Source organism: Cryptomeria japonica, chromosome 8 (assembly GCF_030272615.1).
Source record: "Cryptomeria japonica chromosome 8, Sugi_1.0, whole genome shotgun sequence".
Taxonomy (NCBI): domain Eukaryota; kingdom Viridiplantae; phylum Streptophyta; class Pinopsida; order Cupressales; family Cupressaceae; genus Cryptomeria; species Cryptomeria japonica.
The window spans coordinates 61800795-61822014 of NC_081412.1; the positions used below are offsets into that span (position 1 = coordinate 61800795).

At 32.1% G+C, this 21220-nt stretch overlaps 1 protein-coding gene across 1 annotated transcript; it reads left to right on the top strand.

Moving 5' to 3' along the window:
- The first annotated feature begins 6832 nt into the window (after positions 1-6832).
- Positions 6833-9205, top strand: LOC131030234 (putative pectinesterase 11). Its single transcript, XM_059210181.1, has 6 exons — positions 6833-6933; positions 7450-7821; positions 7988-8159; positions 8345-8533; positions 8640-8875; positions 9010-9205. Exons 1-6 carry the CDS (start codon positions 6833-6835, stop codon positions 9203-9205), a joined length of 1266 nt encoding a protein of 421 aa, XP_059066164.1.
- The last annotated feature ends 12015 nt before the right edge of the window (positions 9206-21220 follow it).

Here is a 21220-nt window from a genome sequence, read left to right on the forward strand (position 1 = left end):
TTTTTGCTCATATATTAGTCATATAGGCTCAAAATTGCGCAAACCATATATAAGTGAAAATCTATTTTAGGTGCCTATTTGAATCTATAGGTGGGTGTGTTAGATTCTGCACAAATTTTTTGTACTAGGCCTCTAAAGTTAACCTTTAGTTTTATTCTTATGATGCCATATCTTGTACATCCGGACTTTATTTTTCAAAAACCAAATATTGCCAAAAAGATCTCAATATCTCCTATTCAAATATTAGGTCCCTCTTTGCATAATTTTTATTAGGTAGTCAAAGATCTCAATCTTGTCCTTTTGGGCTACATGTAAATTAAGTCTATATTTGTATTGAGGTTTTCTATTTTTGTATATTTTTTGGAGATTATTTTGATTGAATCATGTATAAGGGTTGTAGGTATAAATATTGTGACAAAAATTAGCATGGAAATGAAATGTTTCCTAATTTCTCACATAATTCTTTGCAACTCTTTCTTGAGTGTGTATTAAAATCTCATGTTCCTCCTTCTCTAGCTGTAGAGATAGTTGTTGTACCTTCATCGATTGAGACTCTTATTCTTGTTAAGTAGGATAATTTATCTATTTTTCTTCTTGATTGAGATTCCTATTTGTAAGATATTGCTTCATTGTTTGTTGAGTCCACATTTTAGATTTGTGAGATACATTTGAGGGTTTAACTCTCCTATTTGATGATAGTTGTGATGCACCTATTATCACATCTTATTTCTTTCAAGATCTTGTTTAAGATAAATTTCTAGTGGTTCCTTGTTTGTCACCTTCTATTGTGATTGGGTATACACTTGGCTGGTTTGTGGCATAATCTTCCAAGGTCTTGGTGACACATGAGTAGATTTCAAAGACATCATCATGAGGTAAATTCAGATTTTGCTTCCTACCAGTTCTTATCCAAAATGAAAAGAATCCCTAGATTTTTACTTGGTTTATCTTCTTCCCTAGGGGATAAATTTTGTTTGTAGACATTGGAGTATGTTTTATCTTCAAGCAATCAACATTTATGCAATATATTATACATATGGGGGGGTTATGTATTCTCTCTCTTTCCTTCCTGTGAAGGGATACTTGATGTATGTAGTTCTTGGGGATTATCATTGGGTCCTTCATGCATCATCTCATTATTTTATTTTCTCTCTTGTAGAGAGGAATTTTGTCCCACTAGGTTTTATCATTTTCTCTATTTGTGAGAGTTGCATTGCTTTACATTGGTTTCTACATGAGTATCTAAATATGTCTAGTTGTCGGGACTCATTCATTCATGCATGCATTCATATTCTCTTTAGCTTATCCATAAGTTTATATTAGGGGGGGTGTTGGAGTAATTAGGACAATTATGTAATTATTTATTAATTAGGTCATTCATTACTTTTTCACTTAAGCTAAACTTAGGTGCTTTTTATTATCTAGAGTTTTCTTTTCTAGATGTAGTTAGCTAAATTTAGCTCCTACTTTGTATTGCTTTTATTATCCTAATTTTAGCATTAGGGTTTACACCTAGGGTTTTATTCATCCATTTATAATGATTCATTCATTTATTGTAATTGTATCTCTAATATTCTTTTGTGCAATAATACAAAATTATCTAGTTGTTATAGAGCATACTATCTTTTCTTGTTTCTTTTGTGTGATAAGTGTTTTGCTTGTGGATGTATCCTGGCTCCCATGGTTGATCATCAACTTCTATACTAATTATCTTGTTCTTATCACACCTTTAGATTTAGAGTATAAGCATCTCAAATTACTCATCAGAGTTTAAATTTTTCATAAATTTCAAGATAAAAGTGGCTACTTAACCTTTTTAGCACCACATTGAAATCCACTTACCCTTTACTCTTTACAAAATAATTTAATTCATGAATCTTCAAATGGTAAGGGGCACTTTGATTTGAAGACCCATATTTAAATTCATTAAATACTATTTTTTTAAAAATAATTTTGACATGAGCATATTAATGCACAAAATTTCGGCAAAGCTATTCTGAGATATGCATTGTCTTGAATTGGTTTAATGAGCCCCTTGATAAATAAATTTTAAAATTTTGAATCATGAAGGGGGTAATCAACTTAAATAATATCAATGAGAACCTCATCATATAATCATTGATTTGTTTATGATATCCTTGGGCACACTTAAATAAATCAACAATGGCTACTCTATGACCCATATTAAATTTACATTTAAGAGAAAAATCATGGAGCTATGCCACGCTTTGGGCCAACGGAGGGTAGTCCAACCAAACTCAGTTCGGCCAAACTCAGTTCAGTCGGACTACTCCTCGGTTGTGTGGCACCACGTAGTGCCTCTGTGGCACTGATATGGCACTAAGAGTTCGACTGAACTGAGTTTTGAAAAGCCACCATTAAAAAAATTAATTTTTTTTAAAATGTTGAAACTAAGGATAGTTTGGCTAAACTCAGTTCGGCCAAACTCAGAGCTATCTTATGTGGCCTGCCATGTGGCACCAAAAAGGCTACTTTTTGTACATTTTTTCCAGATTCAACTTCTGGCTAATTTTTTATCAATTTTAATTTTTTTATTCAAAAAACAAAAAATATTTTTTTGCAGATCTCGAAGTCACAAATTTGGTCATATATTTTTTAGCAATTTTTAGCATTTTTAGCATTTTTTAGCAATAAAAACTCTGTCTTTGAAATTATTAAAAAAATATCAATATTTTTCCTAACAAAATTAAAAAATAACAGACATAAATTTCATTAATATTTATACATTTGGTTAGTTTACATCATTTCAAAATTCAATTTAAAAATATCACTTTTTTGCAGTCGAAGTTAAATAGTTTTAGTTCTGTTGACCGGTGCCTTTATAAAAGTGTGACACAACATTGTGCTTTTACCCTTAACTTAATAAATACCTTGTTAAAATCACTAAATGAATACAGAGAAAATCAGGAAAGTGCTTAATATCACATTTTTAGTGTTTCAATATCTCATGTGAGTGTCAGGGTCACCTATTCCATCATACATTAGAAAATTTAATGTAACAAAACCTAGATGTATGGAATTTAAGTCATCAAATAAACTTATATAGGTGCATGCTTAGGATCACAATTTTTATGTCCATAATATTCACTTGGAAAGTTGCACCCACTTTCTTTTATACTTGTTCAATCTTTAAGAGCATTGCATGTATGATATATGAGGGAATAGTAACGAGGTTTGGTTAAGGATACTATGTTGTGTGTGTCTATATAAGATGTGAGTGCAATGGATGGAGTAATGGTTTGGGTAAAAAATATGGAATAAATTTATATATGGAATAAATTTACAATATCTAATAGGATCAATTGTGTGGCATGTGGAATCAATTAATGTGAAATTATACTTATTTAGGTAGCAATGGTGGATGAATTATACTTAATATAGATATATGTAGAAGTATATGCATTGACTTAAAGATGAAGAAAGTTTAGAATAGATAGATCTCACAAACTGTTTATCCCAAACCCATGATTTATAAACATTATGAACAATATCTAATAATTGTTTAGGATTCTCCACATTACCCAAAGTAAAAAATTGAGTAGCAAAGTATCAATTTGTTACATGACCTTTATGATTATAATTCTCATAGAAACCTAAGTTTATCTCAATATTACCACCATCAAAGATATTCATGGGCACTTATTAGGCTTTAGGTGAGAGATTCTTCACAATGAGAAAAATAAATAAAGGAAGCTCTAGGCATAAATAATGATATAACTAGGACTATACTATTGCACAAAAAAAGAGGTGAAAAGTTTGTTGGCATTATTGGCATTAAGTTGTCATTGATGTCAACTGGTTTGGCAAGGTCACCGGTAACTAAGAAGTGGTGACTGGTATAAGAAGAGCAAGACATATGATGACAATGCATATGTGAGTAAGTAGACAGAAGGAAGGCTACCGGTATACATGAATTCTGTCATCTATCGGTAAAGCAGGCTTACCAGTAAGCCACAAACTGGGATGAAGGTTGGCTATTTTTTTGTGATGAAGAGGCAAAATGTTAAAACAATCACAACAACACTTGGTGAGCAGAACATAGAGGATGGCATGAAGACATACTGAAAGGCAAGATGACTTATCAAGAGGATGTGCTATTGATATAGAGGATGTTTGTCAGTCATACCGATAAGGTGAAATGAGGCGATAGTCAACCTTAGTCAACAACAAAGGTCAAACCGACATAAAAATCCAAGCAAAGGTGGATATTGACAAACATGACAACTAGATGCCAGGTGGTGATATTGCACCGGTCGGTGGAGTGTGCATCAATGTAACAAGTCAGCAAGCAGGTCAACTTTTATGAAGAACTCGCAAGTCACAAAGGATGGCAGAGGATTGTGGCTCGAGGAAGGCAAGCTGGCAAATGACTGACCCGATCCTGTAAGAAGATTTGATCTTCATACCCATTAGTTGAAGGAAACATCAAATCCATTAATGATGTATGACAAAGAAAAGCAGAAAAGCATGGCACAGACCTCCAGATTTAGAAAACACACATTGGAATGCAAAGCTTTGCTGGTGTTGATTGATGTTATGAAGATCGTATCCTTGGAAAAGAAGATCGAATCAAATCGGATTTGGATCGAGTTGGAGAAGAAAAAACCTAACACGACATTGTTTGAATGCGACTTTTGGCAGGAATCCAAGATTATAAATATGTGAGCTTGAGATAGAAATGATTGATGCTTGATATGAAGAAGTAGAGTGAAGAGAGCTTGAGCACAGAGAAGGATCATCTTCCTTAGAAATCATTCTAAGAAAGTTACAGAGTGAGTTATCTAGCAAACCGATGAGAGGCTCTAACCAGCAGAGACAGAGTATCACTAAATTGTTGCAGGTCTAATAGTTAAGCTAATCGGTGAGGTGTGATTGATTAAGAAGGCATCCAAGTGTGACATAGTGGGTTGTGAGGCTAAGAGAGAAAGAAGAGAGGTCAAGAATCGGAGAGAGTAATCTGATAACCAACAGTGTGAGATCCAGTGAAGAAGAGAAGACTGTTAACCAACAAAAATCTATTTGATCAACTGTTACATAACTCATTTGGAACCAAATGCTATAACTGTATCGAAATTGTATTTCAATATACATCACGAAGTTGGAGCTTGGTGCAACGGTTGGTGCTCCTTGGGTTGGTGCCCTAAATCCTTTTAATTCATTGTTTCACTTGTGAGGTTGGATTAGAGCAGTAGTCTCCAATAACATTTCTCACCGAGGTTTTTCCCATATTGGGTTTTCCTCATACATTAGGTGTTGTGGATTGCATTTTATGTGTTTGTCTCTTTTGGTATCCACATTTGTCTTACCGGTTTGACTATTTAGTGCTTAGGATAATAACTGGTATTCTAAGCTTGTGTTAAAAAGAGAAGAATTCAGGAACCACTGATTCACCCCCCCTCTCAATGGTACATTGTGTTCAACAAAGTATAAATGTTATAGTGAAATAAGGGTGGGTAGGTTAGTCAAAGAGATGGGAAAGTATAAGGAATTGTCAAAACCTAAAATAAAGATACTCATGAATGACAAGTGTGAATAGACAATTTGCATTAGAAAATGTGGTGTAATTAAAGATGATAGCATATCTAAAATCCCTAAAGTGAATAAGTAGCCTTGTGAAAGTTGTGTAAATTGGTTGGATTCAATCAAATGAAAAAAGGAAAATAATAGTTTCCTTTAAGTGTTAAAAGGCTTGGTTAATCAAATAAAATGTAAGCTTGTACAAGCACAATCAAGCTAGATCAATAGAATTGAAAAGTGTACAATGTTATAGTTAGAAAATAAATGAAAACTTAATAAGATGACTTAGCTCAATAACTAAATAATGAGTCCCATATGGATAAGAATTTGAAACTAATGTCCATTATTATTAGAAAATGCTCTTGATATTTGGATGTATAGATCATAATCAAAATATTCATTTCTTGTATGTTTTAGGTTGACCTTGGTGATCTCAAATAGATTCAATATCATAGAATAAACTTCTCGAATGTTTTAGGTTGATTTTGGTGATCTAGAAAAGATTCACTATCATAGAATAGATCCATGCCAACAAACTTGACCACTAATATGCTTTGGCTTCTATCCTTTGTGGTGTTGTAAATGATTGTTCAATCTTTCTATATTCTACCAAGATTCTTGGACAATAATAAATAACTAAAAATTGCTTTGTTCCACCAAGTTTATGGGAGGATGATTGTAAGGAATAAGGGAACACTTTTTAAAGATTTTCCAAGAGACAATTTATTAAGAAACCTGAATTAAAAGGATAAGAAAAAAAATATAAGAAATTTCAAACAATCATATAATAAGACATTCACAGATTCATTACATAACCATAGTAAAAGATATAAATGACATGACAAAACCAAACAAAATTATGATCATTCTTTAATCTTCAATCTCAAATATGAAAAAAAAAAAAACCTCTCTCATTTCCATTAATCATTTCTTTCCAAGTTAACTCAATGTACTTGATAAAACAAGAACATCAAACTTAATACATACAATAAGGCCCAACCATGGATTTCTTTCACATTTTTTTAGTTATTGGTTAGCAATTATTTCAATTACTAGCTTTTCCAAGAACCTAGAGCAACATGGTAAACAACAAAAGTAATTCCATGATCCCTAGGAACACAAACATTCCCCTCTAACGGAACCAAACTGGTTTAAAACTAATTAACATTTCACCGAGATTCCTTGTGAGGGAACAAACTTACACATTAAATTCCGTAAAAATTCAACTCACATTAAGCCCGTACCCCCGTTTCGCGCCAACTTCTCTCTTGCCAAATACAGTCAAATCCCGTTAATGCCCACAAAACGGAAAACCGTTTCTCAAGAACTTCTCAGACAGAATAAAAAAATAACAGACACGTTTGATAAAAAGTTTGCGTTTTTCTTTAGCGTGCGGTCACATTAACCAATCGTGACAGAAAGGATTGACAGGTAGCGGGGGAAAAATAAAGCAGAAAAATGATATGGATAAGGCATCCGTATAAAGTTCAATGTACAGGTACAACTTTTCTTGCTAATCCGTAGGCATTGCCTTTTTAACTGGAAGAAGAAATCAAAACATTATATTACATAAACGTGGCTTTGTTATACGGATGGTGATGTGAATTTTTTGAGTGCTGTGAAAGAAAATGTAAACAAAACTATTAGAAAATTGTAGCTTCCATGGCAGTTTAACAAGATCTAGCTGAGAAAACCCATTAATCTTAAGTATTCATTTGTAAAACTATTCAGAGACTTTTTTAGTATGCACTGTCAATGTCTTTCTGAGCAAGTAATGAAATGGTTGGCTTACTTTCTTGCCTAATTTTTCATGGATTCCCATGTGCATGACGGCCTAACTTTTCTTACAACAGTGGAGAATTCTTCTCCATTAATGTTTTTATGTTCCTTATATAATCATTGGCATGACAGGACTCTGGTCTGTACTGTATTATATCTTCTGGTTTTGTTGGATTTTTATGCATTTGTTGCAAAAATGAAGTCTAAGAGCTCAGTTCCTGTATTCTGTCTGCTTGTTGCAGCACTGTATGTTTGCTGCTTTTTGTTATTTGTGCAGCCTACTTATGGCCTTGGTGGATTTCCTGTAAAGAAACTGTCAAGAAAAATGCATAGATCTTTGGCTGGGAATCTTGGCAGTGTTGTAGATTACAGCTCTGCTCTTCTTATCGTCGTTTCGAAAAATAAAGGTGAAGGGGATTTTAGTAAGGTGCAAGATGCAATCGATGCTGTCCCTGTTGATAACAAAAACCTTATCTTCATTCGTGTTCAGCCTGGGATTTACAGGTATCGTGAAGAGAATTTTTAACTTGGAATCTCTTTAATCCTGATGTTGGGTTTCTAAGGAAATCTGTATTTGTTTTAACACTTTCTTCTAATAAATGCTTCTACTTCAGGTGATGTTATGTTTTTTTTCGACTGGACCATATGACCCATGAATTACTTTTTGCAGGGAAAAGGTGACCATTCCTGTAGAGAAGCCATACATAATTCTAAGTGGGCGTAATGCCAGCAATACTATCATAACATGGAACGATAATGCAGGAGGAACTGGAGGAACATATTACTGTGCAACAATGACAGTAATGGCTTCCGATTTTGTAGCCAGATTTATCACAGTACAGGTATAACAGATTTGAAATTCTAATGAATAAAAGTTGTTGCAAAAAATATTTCAGAATGGGAACTGTTTAGTAAAAGGACTTGTGATCTCATCTGGCCACCCCTTGATCATGCATCTTAGAGTTCTTTTTCTTCCTGAATTTATTTTTTAAAAGATTTTAATGTACTATGATATTAATCTATGCAGAATTCATATGGTCCTGGTGATCAAGCCGTTGCAATAAGAATTTCTGGAGACAGGTCTGCGTTTTACAGCTGCAGATTTGTAGGCTTTCAGGACACTGTGCTTGACGACAGTGGAAGACACTACTTCAAAAACTGTTTCATTGAAGGTGCTGCAGATTTTATATGCGGTGATGGGCAATCCATCTACGAGGTAGACTATACTCAACCAAACAAAATACCCATCTGGAAAAAATCAACACCCCATTGATAAAATCTGTTTTGATCATTGATTCTGATTGCAATTTGTTTGGTGGCAGAAATGTCATCTGCATACAGTTCCTCTGCTAAACGGAGCCATTACAGCGCAGAGAAGGCTTTCTCCAGGGGAACAATCAGGATTTGTGTTTATTCACTCTAAGATCACAGGAGCTGGCTTAATGTTTCTTGGCAGGGCATGGGGACCATACTCCAGAGTTATATTTGCTTATACCTACATGGATAATATTATCTTCCCTCAAGGATGGGATGACTGGAATGATGCTGGTAGACAAAAGTGAGTCTCCTGAACCAAAAAGAAATTCAGTTTAAATCCAACAAGATGAAAAAAACCCATTTTCGGTTTCTATATTCTTTGATTCTTGATTATCAAATATGGCATCAATCTTGGTTTGTTTTCTGTTTGTGCAGGACTGTAACTTATGCGCAGTATAAATGTTCTGGACCAGGCTCAAACAGTGCAGGAAGAGTGCCATGGTCATTTGAGCTGAGTGATAGGGATGCCGCTCCCTTTCTGAGCAACAGTTTTGTTAATGGTGAGCAGTGGATCAGGAAAATGCCCACTCGTTTGAGAAGAGCTACCAATCTTACTCCCAAAAACGGTTGAGACATTTTTAAGAAGTTCGAATTTGTGCGTGTGCTTATTAACATGGAATGTTAATTGTTGTGTTGTGTGTATATTGTTATACATGAACATAACATAGTTTCCATTGAGCTGAGTCATTCTTACTCCGATTTCTGATATTGTATTCATTCGATTTGAGTTTATACTTAGGTCAACCATTATTTGTAAAATTTTAAGGATTTTGTTTGATTTACATTGAAATGAAATATCGGTTTTCAGGGTTGCAAAAATTACTGCTGCATATTAGTTTGTTGTTTGTAAGGAATATCATTTATTTTTGGTGTGTTCAGATCTAAATTATAAAAAAGAGAAGTTTAATAATTAAAAATAAATAAAAATTTATGAGTAAAGGATTATTTAAGTATTTTATTAATTTTTTTTTTTTGTGTGGAGTAAGATTGGTATGTCATTTATTTAACAAAATGATATAAAAAATAATAATTAAAAAATAAAATGAGAAATTTGAATGATAAAATTTAAAATAATTAATGAGTTAAGTATCTAAAATTAAAAATTAAACTATTCAATTCAAATGACAATAAATTGTCAATTATTTCAAATTGAAAATCATAAATTTATTAAAAATATTAAATGTAAAATTAAATTGTTTAATTTGAATGAAAATAAAATATTTATAATCTGTTAACATAAACACCATTAATACCAATTTCTATTAGCAAACAAATTTATAAAAAATTGAGATTGCTCCTATCACCCTTTCCTTTTAAGGAATGTATCCTTATTAAAGACATTGCTTACAAAAATTATAACAATTTAAACACTTCCATATCTACTATATCTTCAAATATAAAAAATGCTATTCCTCAAAGTTTATAACACAATAAAAGTGTATATTATAAGAAATAGGTAAATCTTATTTTACATATGTTAATATGTTAAACAAATTCAATTTCACTCTTAGTTTTTAAGAGAAATCAATTTGAAATATCATTTGATTGACCAACAACATTAGTGAAAACATATGAAATCATAATAAAAATATAAATATAAATATAATAAAAAGATATACAATAAAAATATAAATATAAATATAACTAGCACATGCACCTAAAGGAGGTTCATGGGATATGCCGATAGGAAATTAAAAGTAAAATTTAAATATATTTTAATGTTACATAATCAATTATATAATAATTCAATTTTTTACATGTTTTGATAATAAATTATTTATACTACTTGTTGAAAATAGTTATAGATGAAAGCTTGACATTATGCATTAGAAAAACATACTTATTATTTGTTTTCTCTTTTCTTAGTATAGATTAAAATGATTTGAAGCTACTTTGATTGCAAGAAACACGACTTCAATCAACAAAACATGATAGAAAAAAGACTTTACAAGAGGAGAAGCTACACAATATGACATTACTCAAAATATTTAATGATATTTTCTACTTGTGTTTGTGACAAGCTAGATGTTGGGAAGAGAATAAAAAACAACAAATAAATGATCTGACCTAGTACAATTTCAAAATTAAACTCACCAAAAACATGGCAAGTGACTTAACTCAACTACAAAATTTGTGTTAGTTGTCAATGATGCCATTAAATTTTGATTTGTACAAATAATCATTACAACATATAATTAGATATAGATGTTATTCAACAATCTTTTAAATTTTGTAATATTTCCTCATTCTAATTGAAATAATCAGATTCCTTTGAAGAATCTAAATATCCACATTCCATTACATGAATAATATGATAGAATTTACTAGCACTCCATGCCATCAATAGTAGTATTTGTCTACAGTTTTCTCATGATATAGTTTGTATTAGTATAGGTATTAATGAGAGCTCATTGCATGGTGTGAGGGGGACTTGACCTTAGAATTTGATATGAACGATATCATGCTATTGCATTATTTTTTTGTCTAAAGGTATGGTAGGGGTTACATATGAGATATCCTTGGTCAAGTGAAGTAAACAACAAATATTTAAAATACATCATACTCAAATCTATTCTAATAATTAAAGTTTTAATTTATGAGGACTTAATTTTTTAATTGCATACATTTAATTACTTTGTTCAATAAATTTTTATTTTTATTTTTAAATTTTCCTTGCATAGTAGTGAATTTTTAGACCATTATGATCTATCTATCTTCTCACCTATGATTATAATGCATTTTAACATTTAATAACTTTTCTTTCGGCATTTTAACATTTAAGAGATTGCAGGTCTGAAGTAATTGATTAAAAGTACTGCAGTCTTCAGAGGAGTTGTGAGTTGTATGCAGAATGTGCTGCACCTCCCTCAACATAATGGTGAGAGACTGAGATGATTGATGGATGGCAATGTGCATTTTATGATTGTGGAAAATGTGCAGTTTTATTCAGTTTACGTTTACCAGATTGGCACCGACCAGCAGTTTCACTCTAGGGGTTGCTGATAAAATTGACTCGGCGGTGGTTAAAGAGATAGAAAGGTCATCCGATTGAAGTCGTAGTGAGGTCTTTGGTATAGGGGATCAGGGAAAACAATCTGGCAAAGAATTATACAATCACAACTAGTTAACGGCAGAAATATTTAACGACAAATGGTTACCGGCATAAGATGATCGTATAAGACCGTGAGAGAGGTTTTCCGGTCAGTTATGGATACCCAAGTCCACTTAAGAAAGCCTATCGGCTAAATATATTATATTCAATCATTTTTTTTAAAAACTTTTAATTAAATAAAAATAATACAAATTTTCAAATTTGATTAGATTTTAATATTTATAAACATTATAGTTCAACAAACATATATATCTTTAAAAAATCTATATAAAGAATGTGGACAAATATCTAGAAAATATATTTTTTATTTTCTTTTTATTACCTTTTTTTTAAATAATATTTTATCGTTGTTAAATTGTTAATACAATATTATTTTTTTCATATAAACCAAAATTTAAATTAATATGAATTAATTCTATAAAATAATGTAAAAAATATAATAATATTATTATTATACTACATAATAATTTAAACTAATATAATTATATTGAATGATTTGTCATATAATTCCTTTTATTACCATTTTTTTAATAATATTTTGTCTTTGTTAATTTTTTTATACAATATTATTTTTTTCATATAAACAAAAATTTAAATTTAATTGAATTAATTCTATAACAGAATAAAAAAAAAAAAATAATATTATTACTATTATATTATATAATAATTTAAACTAATATACTTATATTTAATGACTTGTAATATAAAACAAATATATAATTTAAAAGTAAATTTACATTATATTATTCGAATGTCATGGTGATGTCAAAGAAACTGAAAAATGGGCTCAGATTCCAAGACAAAATATTCACGGAATGATGTTAACCCCTTTCCTTTTATTTTTCAAATTAACATTGCCAATTAATGATTTCAGCGATTTACCCAGCGGCAGGTCTTTTATGATTTTTTTCAATTAACGTTGTTATTTAATGATTTTCATGGTCGGTTAAAATATTTTCGCAGAATTTAGAGATTTGATAGCGGCCATTTTTATAATTTTAATATTTTATATTTTGAAAAGTCTGATGTATAGGGGAAGAGCAAGGTATATCGGATTTTGATTTTTTTTTTAAGTGTCCCCTGATACCTAATTTAAGATGTTCCAAGTAACGGTAAACTCAAAATTGCTAGTACTTGTTGACAAATGTCCCAATAGTGGTGCACAAATGTTCTAATAGTGGTACACAAATGGGACAAATGTTCCAATAGTTGTGCACAAATGGACCAATTAATTACAAAAAATGATCGACTATTGATACAAAACAAATTTATTAATGATGTTTTCACTATGACGGCTATTGGGGGGTTAGCATGACAATAAGGTGACCGTTATTGGAACTATGTTATCTATTAGTGCTCTTCCCCTAGATTATCACAGATTCACGGATATATTTTTAATGTCTATCCACGTTAATAATTAATTAATAATAATATTTAATAATTATTGAAAAGTAAAATTGAAATGAACAACTTAAAATAATATTAAAAGCAGTCAGGAACCACAATAGAATTGAACTTCACTAAATGACAAGCTCGTGAAACTTCACTAGGAACAAAACAAAAGTAACATTTACTCAATCCTAGTTTGTGTTAGTTTTTTGAGAGACGGTAATTTTTCCGTACACGTCATTATCCGGAAATATGTTACGTTATTGGGTATGATTGGGCTTACAAATTTCAAAAGCTGGGTTGATGTGCTGCTCTTAGTTTCAAGATATTACTTCGGTATCGTTGAGGTTTTTTAATTTAATTATAATAAAACTGACATATTTTATAGACTTTACACAGATGAACATTAGAAAATAAGTGAAGTTTGGTGTAAATATTAATTATATATATTATTTCAATTGATTCTCGTTGTAAATGTATTATTTAATTGTTAAATTGGATTTATTTTAATGTAAGAGTATTTTAGTTGTAAAGAAATTCTGTTTAATTTATTTTTTTATTTTTTGTGGTATATTAATATTATTTATGTGTATATATATTTAAATTGTGTGTATATTTGTTTCTGTAATTGACATGCTTATGTTTATATAATACAATCATCATTAGTTTTGTGAAATATTTCTTTAAATTTTGTGAAAGTCTTACTTTTGTACACATGTTCTTTTATAGAAATTGTACCTCATGCACAATATTGGTTTTTTTCCACTTATTGTCTAGGTTTCTATAAGGATTATCTAAGTCCTACTATTGAGAAACATATATTTGTGACCAAGTAACAAGACGTGTCACCCTTAATGGAACTAGATGTAGAATGTAATTCAAGGTTAAAATATAATGTCCAATAGATAAACTTCATACAAAATAATAAGGGTTTGTATCGCTACAATAATCATTGGTATCCCTTGTTCTCATTCAATTTTAGTATGAAGTGAAACAAATAATAAACCTAAAACTAAAACACATAAAATAAAGAGTTTTATGGATTTTTAGATTTTGGTGGTTGCTTCTAAATATGGAACATATCAGGACAAAGACCCATGCCTATTCTAGGGCAACTGAGTCATATATTGTGCATTTTACATGACAGTATTAGACATATTCTAGTGATTAGCAGATTTATTATCACCTTATGACAATAAGACCTTCTAGAGTCTGTAATACACTCATACTTATTAATCCTTATGAACCCATAACAACTTCATTACCTTATTGAAAGCATTTACTCTACCCCTTAGACACAAAGCAATCATAAAAATTAATTCACTACATAAAATATGCATTATGACTTTAGTAACCACTGAATATTTCATTCAAAAAGTATTACAATTTAGACAAGAGACAATATGCAATACAATATGATTTTATCATACAACACAATCCAAAATAAAAAGATACCATCATCCAATTATCTAAAAAATATATACTTTATAGTTGTCTTTTGCCTTTGCCCATTTCTATGTCTCAAAACCATCTAACCTCTTGGAACCATAGAATTTGGAACCCTTGGACTTCCAAGTCTAGAATGTGGAACCCTCTATAAATAAACAAAAGTTTCTTATATAAAAAATAAAGAACAAATCTCATGTCTCATGTGAATCCTTTCAATTACATTCCACCTCTCACTTGCTAAATAGCTATCAGGTAGTTGTGCCCATTACAAGATATGATTTTATTAGAATAGACACATTGATGTAGTGGAAATGTAATGCTTGCCAAAATACCCCAGAGAAATATAGCTAAATACACACTATTTTTATTTTTATTTTATTTAACAATACAACACATAACATCACTTAAGCAATGCAGCGAGCACACATCAACATTTAAGTGTTATGAACATAGAATAATTCACTCAAGCTATTCAAACAATTATGTAAGTGGAATACAATAAATCATTTCTACTAACTCCCTAGGGTATCTCAATGCCATTACTTAATCTACCTACATAAGCAATAAGAATTTACATTCTTCTAGATCATAATCTTAATCATTTTACAAGCATAGGTGCAACATAGTCAATACCTAACACTCACGATAGGCAACCTTCTTAATCTTTCATTTAATATGAGATTCTATCTTTCAATGCATAGCTATTTCTATTTTTCTCTTAGGTTCATTTTATACACCAAGTTCAAATATTCATATTACCATTAACCAACCTTTGACTATAAATATCACTATTCACATACAATGATTAATCCCTTACATTGCATTAACATAATTTCCATTTACGATTAACTTCAACATAATCATGTCTATGATTCTATGCTCCTAGCATTCCTATTACTTCTTCATGATTCCTAAAGTACATAAGGTAATAATCACAGAGTCTTCTTAAACATTTAACCCATAGCTCAGTTAATACTCCTAACAATCTCTTACACTATATCAATTAACCAACAATCATCTTATTACAAATTAAGTAACTACATGAATTCATCTCAACACAAATTAAGGTACAATATCCTAATTCCATAACAACTAATAGCATCCACCAAATGGAGATATAATCTTAAACCATAACACATGATGCATTCTAATCCTTTCCTAAAAGGCAAGCATTCATTTTATCGTCTATCCATATACTCTTTTTAGTAATCTCCATTAATAACATTAGTAATTAATTCATTAAGAACATCCATACAATATTTTCATAAGGATCTTTCAACTACATCCTGAGCATTATGAGATTTAAATCCTACCATTATATCACTGTCTACGAAGTATGATACTACAATTTACAATACTTTAATCACAACACATAAACAAGTCCTAGTATATCTTCCAATATTACTCATACTCATACATCCTACCAAGGCTTAACATTTCTTCTACTTAAAGCATTATTTTAAGACATCATTTAAAGACTATTACCATTATCATAACATTTATACTACTTCCTTTTAACATGGCTTATCGAGAATACAAATGCATCATTTAATTCCAGCCCACAATACTTATTCACATCTCATGGATCTATTTCTTTTAATATAAATGTGTTACAATACAACTCAAGGTTCATCGTTACAATCATGTACTAATACCAAAAGTTATCACTATAACTAGAACAACATAAACATTTCTCATAAGCATGATTTATTTTACAACCACTACATAAGAATTTCACTACAAAAATCACATCATCATTTACATTCTTTTTGCACTTATTATCCAAGAACTATCTGAAGAAGCATCCTCATCCATGCAAGAAGAATCCAAAGGTAGGAACAACCCAATGGTTTAAAAGCACCAACCACCTGACCATTTGGAACCAAAGGAACCACCCCCCATGCTAGGAGATGACATAAGGTCCCAACACGGACTCTACATCTAGGCTAACACTAATAACCAAGGAGACTAACCACACAAGGACTCTCAAGCAAGAACTCACACAGAACCATAAGAATAAACTCCCAGAGGCATAAAACTCATCAGGACATAAATGCATCCAATAAGAATAATCATAAATAATAAAAGGAGGAACACATGTAAGAGTGGAGTGTCATCACATCCCATCCTCATAACATAATAACATAGTAACACAAGGCTGTAGCCTGATGGACATGTGGAGCCATATCAACCTATGAGAGACCAAGAGAGATTAGCTTACTGTCTTCATGGCCTTCTCATACTTATCCTAAAACATCCTCCCTAAGACTAAGCCATGAGGCTCCAAAACTATTCATTATCTTATTTAAATGAGTTATAATTACCCATCCCAATTAATTCATTATCAATGTTATCACTTGTTTACAAATCATGGAAAACTCATGCAAGCCTATCTCTACAAGGAACCTCATGCAAGCCTATCTAGACTTGATGCATCCTTACAAGGAACCTCATGCAAGCCTATCTCTTTGTACCCTGGTCATCACACGGAAGCCCACTCCTCCTAACATGGCCCAACAATAAGTCACAAGAGGCTCTACCAACATATACACATGAGAATAATACTTAATGCAGCCAAAAACATCCACACATACTCTTACAACATATGCAAGGCTATAACAACATCAATATAACACAACGAGCCTCTTGGCTAGCAATAAACAAAAGCATATCAAGCCATAAAATGTTGCCATCAAATAAAAGATACCATCACAGCAAGGCCTATTCACTTGCTGGTCCAAAACAACATAGTAATCATCTTGATCATCCATGGCCTATCCTCATGGAAGAGAGTCTAAAATATCCAAGATGGTGTAGAGAAGTAAATATTCATAAAACCATCAAAATACATCAAAAATGATAAAAGCCAAATCTGAAAATATTAACAGACCTCAAATAAAGCCTCTGGTACAAAATCAATTTGAGAAAATTAATTAAAATAAGAAAAACTATGAAAAACACATAAATCAGACAGATTTGCGCATTTGCCCAACAGGTTCACACGTTTGTTCAACACGTTCGCACATATGTTCAACAGGTTAGCACATATGCTCAACAGGTTCACACATATGTTCAACAGGTTCACGCATATGTTCAATAGGTTTGCGCATATGTTCAATAGGTTCGTGCATATGTTCAACAGGTTCTCGCATATGTTCTGATTAATTAGAAAAATAGGTTTTCAAGACCTGAAACCTTTAACATAGGAGATTAAGAAAAGTCATCATAGAGTATCCAGAACATAAAAACCGCTTACAAAATGAATGGCAAGAAATCCAATAAACAAAAAAGATAACAAAAGATAGAAATAGCAAAACAATAGAAACCAAGAAAACACTGCACAATTAAAGAGTCTTTAGAAGGTCCTCCATCTTAATCACCAATTGGTCATAGGAGGCTGCAACAACTTTGAGTTCATCCAGGTCCTTATTAGGCTTCTTCTCCTTCTTTTTACCTCTAGTTCTTGTTCTGGGTCCTTGAACATCTCCTGTACCTTCAGTGTCAGGATCAATATCCAGGGTGTCCTTCTCCTCATCCAATTTGCTGATGAGAGTCTTAGTATTGTTAGTAGAGACCTTTAGGATGTTTAAGCTTTGCTCTGCGATACTTTTGAGGCATTCCTCAATTTTGTCGACTTTACTGATAGTTCCCGAAATAGTTTGATCCATAGCATTAGCATTTCCTTTCCTCTCCAGTAGGTCTTTCTCGATTTTCTCAAATCTGGGGTTGAAGGAGTCTCTTATATTTTCGGCTTTAGCAACAGTATTTGTCAAATCCTCCATATAATCAGCCATAGTCTTCCCTTCCCCAGTGTTGATAGTTTCTAGAATCTGGCTTCTGTGGCTGAGCTTCTTGTTGTCATCCATAAATTTCTTGTAACCGGTGATTAACCGTTCCATGGTGTCCATAAAACCTTTCATACCCTCAGGAGGTGGGTTCAAGGAGAGATCAATCTTACCGAAGTTGTCCTGCTCCTGATTTGGAGTGTCACCAACAGTAACTTTGTCATCAACCATATGAACTTCTCTAGTGGTCACCTCCTCCAAGTTCTGGTCAGCTTCCAGAATCTTTTTCTACTTATGATCCTCCAACTCCTTCACATTCTCATCCTTTCTCTTTTGTTTGTTTCTGGTCTGTGTATGGACTTTAGTTTTTTTCTTCAAAGAACCTTGGGGTTTCACCTTCTCTGAATCTTCAGAGACCTCCTCCTCCTCCGAGGAGCTAATCTAGAGAATTTTGCCTTTGGATTTCTTTCCCTTTGAGGAGGAAGGCCTGGTTTTCAAATATTTCCTCTTCTTACCTACTTCATCTTCCAAGTCATCCATACTCTCCTCAGACTTGCTCATAGGATCACTATCAGAACTCTCATCCAAAGAAAAGACAATGTCCGACCCATCCTCCTCAGACTCTAAAATAGAGGGTTGCAGGTGGGCTATTTGGTTAGCCTTGAGATGGTCATAAATAAGAACCATTAAACCCTTATGCATGGTTGTGTCCCCCGTAGGGTTCTCTTTATAGGCTTTAATGGTGGCGTTCATAGAACATAATAGAAAATAAGGAATGGTAACCTTCTCGTCATGCCTAAAATGATTCAACAAAACAAAATGGTAGCCGTATACTTTAGTGAATCTACCATCCAAAGTAATATAGTGCATTATAACAAAAAGGACCTCCCTCCATGGTTTAATAAAAGCCCTAGGGGGATAGTAAGTTTTACTTAGCTTCACCATGCATTTTTTCTCCTTATCAGTTTCAGGATATCTTTCAATGGCATCCTTGCTCACTTTTCTATCTCTGTAGTAGTTGTTGCCTTCCCTTAGGAGTCCCGTGGCCAGGGCAATAAGGTATTCATCTATGACAACAAACTGGTCTCCCATCTTCAAAATGCCCTTTCTCTAGTTTTTACAAAAGAAATTGGTGACTGTGGCGTCCCATCCATGAAGCCTCTCCATAAATTTTGAAAACCCACCCTTTTGCAGAATGTTCCAAACTGCCTCCTTTTGCTTCCATTCCTTACAGCTGCTAGGTTCATATCGGTGTCTATTTCCACCCATATTTTCGCTATCCAGAGTAGAATGTTGAAACTTACAGAGCACTTTAGATAGAAATTTTCTCAGAGCTACCAAATTTACCCAGAAAGTGTGGGAAGTGATTGATTGAGTGTTATAATAAATGGTGTTGACAATATTATAATTGCTCGAAGTACTCCTTTTAATCTGTTTCATTATTGTTTTGTCCATCAAAAATCTTTGGGATGCTATTATATCGGTCCTTAAAAATGATTAATGTGACATCCACAAGGAGGCCTTATTCACCCTTCCAAGTAATCATTTCGTCTTGATTGACCGGTGCATTGGCTGCCCAGTCAGCAGACCCATTAGCTTCATGATAGATATGAGATATGTAAGGGTAAGTGCACAAAGATGATGGTAAAAAAGGGGGGTATAAGTGGACACTTTTTTTCTGAAATCAGGTGAACCTGAACTTGGAGGCAAAATTTGAAAGTCATCCACTCAAGATATGAAGATAATCAAACAACAAATATTGTAGTACTCTAAATCTAGTTTCCAAACTACTAAACTTTTTCCAAATTGGATAAGATTAAGGGGGTCAAATCCTTCACGCACGAAAAACTGACCCTTGTTTTTTCTGAAAAACATAACATAGTGTCTAACGTGCGCATCAAAAAAGTCATAGTTAGATTTAGTATTTTGACAAATCCTTTGGCAGAAAGATAGTTAAGAGTGAGCACTAGAAGATGTGTATTGTTTTGTAATTTTTTGTGGAGTATTTTTTTTTATGATTTTTCCCAATCAAGCACATCCTGAAAACTAGGTAGATGTTCCTGCATGAAGAATAAGTTGCACTAAACAAATCGAAAATACAATTTTTTTAAAAAAATTTTGTAAAGAATCAAATGCACTACAATAATATATAAAGTTTTTAAAATTTGGATAAGTATATCAAAAGTTATTCAAAAAATGGTGCACCTATTTTTGTGAGAACTATGGAGACACTAGTAAAATAAATTCAATAATAATATGTTATTGTTGTTCAAATTGAAAACAAATTATATGGTTAGAAATCTCAGAAGATGGGTGAAAATACGATGGCAATTTTAGAAATACCCACTTTATGAAGTGTAAACCTGATGATGACAAAGTCGATAAACCAAGTTGATAAGATAAAACACGTCAAAAATGAGAGAAATGGAGGGAAATCAAACTTCCAATCCATAGCTTTGTCATCTAGGGCTATTTCCTAGCCCAAACAGTCAAAAGCCCATATGGGGTACTTATGGTTTAAAAAGCGCATACGGGGTACTTATAGTGTAAGCAGCGTGTACGCACTTGTTTCCCTATAAACAACGTGTACATGCTACCTTTATTATAAACAGTGTGTACGCGCTATTGTATAATATGATATTCTATATATAATATGTGTATATACATATAATATATGTAATATATAATATGTGTATAATATGATATTATATATATATATAATATGTTTATATACATATAATATATTAATCATATATATACACATGTAAGTGTATTGTCTCCCCCTTTCAAACACATACAAGGTCTCTCTCTCTCTCTCTCTCTCTCTCTCTCTCTCCTCTTCTCCCTTCCT